This window comes from Procambarus clarkii, chromosome 20 (assembly GCF_040958095.1).
Source record: "Procambarus clarkii isolate CNS0578487 chromosome 20, FALCON_Pclarkii_2.0, whole genome shotgun sequence".
In the NCBI taxonomy this organism is placed as follows: Eukaryota; Metazoa; Arthropoda; class Malacostraca; order Decapoda; family Cambaridae; genus Procambarus; species Procambarus clarkii.
This window is the reverse complement of record NC_091169.1, coordinates 20,553,465-20,558,629: the sequence shown is the minus strand read 5'-3', so window position 1 is coordinate 20,558,629 and position 5,165 is coordinate 20,553,465. Positions and strand designations below refer to the sequence as shown.

The 5,165-nt window shown below is 47.8% G+C and overlaps 1 protein-coding gene across 1 annotated transcript; it reads right to left on the bottom strand.

Annotated features, from left to right (window-relative positions):
- Nucleotides 1–608: 608 nt before the first annotated feature.
- Nucleotides 609–1,445, bottom strand: LOC138366742 (17S U2 SnRNP complex component HTATSF1-like). Its single transcript, XM_069328019.1, has one exon. The coding sequence runs from the start codon at nt 1,443–1,445 to the stop codon at nt 609–611; it is 837 nt and encodes a 278-aa protein (XP_069184120.1).
- Nucleotides 1,446–5,165: the final 3,720 nt, after the last annotated feature.

Genomic DNA, 5,165 nt, shown 5'->3' with positions numbered 1-5,165 from the left:
CAGACAAGGAAGATGCTCCCACTTCAGTAAGGGACTTTAGAATATAAGTAGAAGCTCCCACTTAAATAGTGGACTTAAGGATACAAGGAGGAAGCTCCCACTTTACGAGTGGACTTCAAACTGCAAGCATGGAAGCTTCTACTTAACTAGTAGACTTTAGGACATAAGGAGGAAGCTCCCAGTTTACGAGTGGACTTCAAACCACAAGCAGGGAAGCTCCTACTTAACTTGTGAACTTAAGGACATAAGGAGGAAGCTCCCACTTAACTAGTGGGCTTCAAACCACAAACAGGGAAGCTCCTACTTAACTTGTGGAGTTTAGGACATAAGGAGGAAGCTCCCACTTTATGAGTGGACTTCAGACCACAAGCAGGGAAGTCTTACTTAACTTGTGGACTTTAGGACATAAGGAGGAAGCTCCCACTTAACTAGTGGGCTTCAGGACACAACTTCCAAACACACGCTGCAGCTGGAGCGACCACCCACTCAACATCAACAAACCCCAGCAATGTATATAGTGATAATGCCATTCACAAACAAGCAGAGTTCAGAGGTATTTTTCCCGGTGTGTCGTTACGCTCCGTTGAAGGTTCAGTTTCAGTATGCACCTAAAGGTGTTCGAGCTCTTCATGATCTAGTTGGTAGTGCGTGTGCCTGGGGACGTTTCCAGACACACTGGGATTCGTGCTGCTATCGTCATCCTCGACGATCTTCTTGCTGCTATCGTCATCCTCGACGATCTTCTTGCTGCTATCGTCATCCTCGACGATCTTCTCGCTGCCATCGTCATCCTCGACGATCTTCTCGCTGCCATCGTCATCCTCGACGATCTTCTCGCTGCCATCGTCATCCTCGACGATCTTCTCGCTGCCATCGTCATCCTCGACGATCTTCTCGCTGCCATCGTCATCCTCGACGATCTTCTTGCTGCTATTGTCATCCTCGACAATCTTCTCGCTGCCATCGTCATCCTCGACGATCTTCTCGCTGCCATCGTCATCCTCGACGATCTTCTTGCTGCTATTGTCATCCTCGACAATCTTCTCGCTGCCATCGTCATCCTCGACGATCTTCTCGCTGCCATCGTCATCCTCGACGATCTTCTTGCTGCTATTGTCATCCTCGACAATCTTCTCGCTGCCATCGGCATCCTCGACAATCTTCTCGCTGCCATCGTCATCCTCGACGATCTTCTCGCTGCCATCGTCATCCTCGACAATCTTCTCGCTGCCATCGTCATCCTCGACGATCTTCTCGCTGCCATCGTCATCCTCGACAATCTTCTCGCTGCCATCGTCATCCTCGACGATCTTCTCGCTGCCATCGTCATCCTCGACGATCTTCTTGCTGCTATTGTCATCCTCAACAATCTTCTTGCTGCCATCGTCATCCTCGATGATTTTCTTGATGATCTTTATGTGTGTGTGTACCGGACTAACATTCATATTTAAAGTGGTGTTAAAATAATGTGATATACCATTTACTTAACTATGACGGTTCAATACCAGAGTCATAATGAGGCAGTTTTGTTGTTTTATTGCTGTTATTATTTATTCATTATTTACATCCATTATCTATATACACCTCATTCACTTGTATTGTAGCAGTTCATATTGGCAGTGTGGACATTGGGGAGTGGGACAGTGGTCCCTTATGCCACTTGGGGAGTGACAGCCACCAGAAGTATGCTGGGAAGGCGCCCTCCTGCCTCCTCTGTGTGTGATTCCTGCATGTTAGCGGGTGTCCACCTGCCTCCCAATGCTTGCTGTTGCCTCCCTGCTGCTGGGTGACTCTCCATGTCATGTGACTATGTCTGTTTTCTTACTGGCTTGTGTCTGCTCTTCTGCCCATCAGTTTGTCTGCCTGCGTGTGTATCTTCCTGTCTTCTTACTAGCTGGGTTACCTACCCATGAGAGTACCTTGAGGTGGTTCCGAGGATCAATGTCCTCGGTCTGGTCAACCAAACTGTTAGATGCCGCTGCTCGGAATTTGACGTCCTCCTTCTTTTCTTCTGCCAGTTCTGCTTGTCTTTCTATGCATGATTCTTATTTGTCTGTCTGCCTTCCAGCGCATGATACTGCATCATTCCGTTTATTGTTCCAGGATTCCTCGTATAAACGATCAAACTGTTCATCTGGAAACCTTTCCATGCTCCAGTCTGAGTATTAGAAGGGTCGTGTTGGGGGGGGGGGGGGGGGAAGAAGGAGTGGAGTTGACTCATGCTTCGTTAATAGATAACGAGGTGGTAATTAGCTTGTGTACCCGCCAGCAGGAGACGTGAGGGGTGGCGTTTTAGGTAAGGGAGAGTGTCAAGAGATAGGGAAGTCCTTGATGCAAGGGGCAAGTCTTCTAGGATGCGTTGAAACGATGGTGAGAGAGGGAAGCGAGATGGGGGTTGAAGGGCGATGGATTAATAAGGAAGGAGGTGGGGGGGACAGAAATGTTGTATACAGTGAATAGAGAAAGAGAGGGGAGGGGGGAAGGAAGGAAATGTAAAGAAGAGAGGGAGGGAGGGAGGCGAGGTTGGGGAGTACATGACTACTTAGTATTTTTAGGCTGTGTGTGAGGGAGAATTGGCTTTCGAGAACTGCATTCTGTGCTTGAGTATATTTGCATATGTGTGTGTGTGTGTGTGTGTGTGTGTGTGTGTGTGTATTCACCTAGTTGTGTTTGAGGGGGGGGGTTGAGCTTTGCTCTTTCGGCCCGCCTCTCAACTGTCAATCAACTCTTTACTATTTTTTTTCCACACCACACACACCCCAGGAAGCAGCCCGTGACAGCTGACTAACTCCGAGGTACCTATTTACTGCTAGGTAACAGGGGGCATTCAGGGTGAAAGAAACTTTGCCCATTTGTTTCTGCCTGGTGCAGGAATCGAACCCGCGCCACAGAATTACGAGTCCTGCGCGCTATCCACCAGGCTACCAGGCCCCGTATGTGTGTGTGTGCGCGCGCGCGCTCGCCGTTACTATATTTTTCGCAGGGATATTTCCTGCGCGGGCCCTAAGCCTCTGGCTGGCCCACTAAGTGTTGCTTGTTTCTGTTTTACTTGGGCGGAGTATGAGTATTTATGACTCGTATGGCCGCTTCAGTAAGATTTTGTCCCACGTGTTTAACAATTTCTTCTGCTCTGTTGAATCTAAGTTGAAATCTTAATGGGTCTGTAACTGTGCACTGTGTTAGATAATGTTCCAGTGGTCTGTCGGGCATATCTCCCTCGCCGTTATGTATCGTACTTAGAGTTTATGTGGTGTAGTTCTGGTAAGATTACTTGAACTGATGTTGACGTAGAAGTGATTGTGCCCCCCTGTGTCTGTGAGCTTGCTTGGGCTGTTGTGTTTATCTGACTGCCTTGTCTGTGGTGTCAGAAGAATTGCTTGCGTTACTGCCTGTCGGAATATTAATCAGGTGTGTCCTCAAGGATTGCCTCTGCCATTATGCCAGAATGATTGCTTGTGTTGTTATTCATACTCGTTTCATGCAGGTCGGGGTTCAATCCCCGACCGTCTAAGTGGTTGGGTACCAGTCCTTCCCCCCCCCCCCATCCCATCCCAAATCCTTATCCTGATCCCATCCCAGTGAAATATATAGTCGTAATGGCTTGGTGCTTTCCCCTGATAGTTCAATTCAATTGCCCTGATGCTGGTTGACAATGTCTGCGATCGTCGTGTCGTCCGATGACTGCACTTAGACCCTGCACTGCTGTGATCTAGGTGCTTGCTAATTGCTTTGGTTACGCCTGTCGGAGCCGTTCCTTACCCGGGAGCGTGTAGCCGCTCCGGTAATTTGCTCGACGGCTGGCTGCCTGCCTCCGATGACTTGCTTGTAGAGGCCCGGTGTTTGCGGACTCTTGTTTGGGCTTGAGTTCCTTCGGTGATTTTAGAATAGTTGGGGATCGTGCCGCGGTTATTGCTGGCCTATTTGTGCTTGCGGGGGCTGGCGTCTGCCTGCACCTCTTCGCATCTTAACTCTAAAGAAAATGTTTCTAATGTCTTTGTGATACATTTAGGAACTTAATTTCCCCAACCACTTGGGTGGACGGTAGAGCGACGGTCTCGGTTCAAGCAGGTCGGCGTTCAATCCCCCGACCATCCAAGTAATTGGGCACCATTCCTTCCCCCCGTCCCATCCCAAATCCTTATCCTGACCCGTTCCCAGTGCTATATAGTCGTAATGGCTTGGTACTTTCATCTGATAATTAACATTCCCTCTTGTTCGTATATCACCCAATCCAAATAATTTGCCCTGGCTTACGCAGCAATCATATCTCACTAGATTTTATGTATCTTAGAGTCACGTGAGGTTAAGTTCCTTTAGTTTGTCCTCATAGCTGACACCTCCTTACTTTCCGGAACTGGTCTGATCTTGTGATATATGGTGCTAAGGAACAGGGGTATTCAGGGTGAAAGAAACTTTGCCCATTTGTTTGTGCCTGGTGCGGGAATCGAACCCGCGCCACAGAATTAAGATTCCTGCTCGCTATCCACCAGGCTATCAGTGGATAGCGTTGGTGGATCTATTGCTGTTCATATCCAATATTACAAGTTGTAATATTGGATATGCAAATCATGATATCCGTTTGTTATCGGTCTTGAAAGACACGTTCATTGTCTTATCAACTACCAGATTTTGGGAAGATTTCCTCTGCCATTTGTTACTCTGTGTCCGGTCTATTATTCTCACCTTGCCCCTAAGTATCATTACATTGGCTTTTCTAGAGTTAAGTGGCTTTTTAAGTGGCTTTTCTAGAGTTAAACTCTAGTGGCCACTTGTTGCATTATTGTTTCAGTTTCTCATTCTGTAGCTTCTTTCTGTTTTGATTTGTTATCACTATTCACACCGAGGTAAAGCCTCAAACTTAGAGAGGCACTGAGCAGTGTTGGCAGCTCTCACCCCGTGTTTGGTCTCCACAAATAAAAGGGACAGTTTTAATTTTCCTTGTTGGATGTAAACCGCTAAGTTGAGCCTCACAGTAGGACACAGAGAGACACAGAGTAGGACACAGAGAGACGTGACACAGACGGACACAGAGAGACACAGAGACGTGTCACAGACGGATATAGAGAGACACAGAGACTTGACACAGTCGCAGGCGACGAGTCACAATAACGTGGCTAAAGTATGATGACCAGACCACACACTAGAAGGTGAAGGGACGACGACGT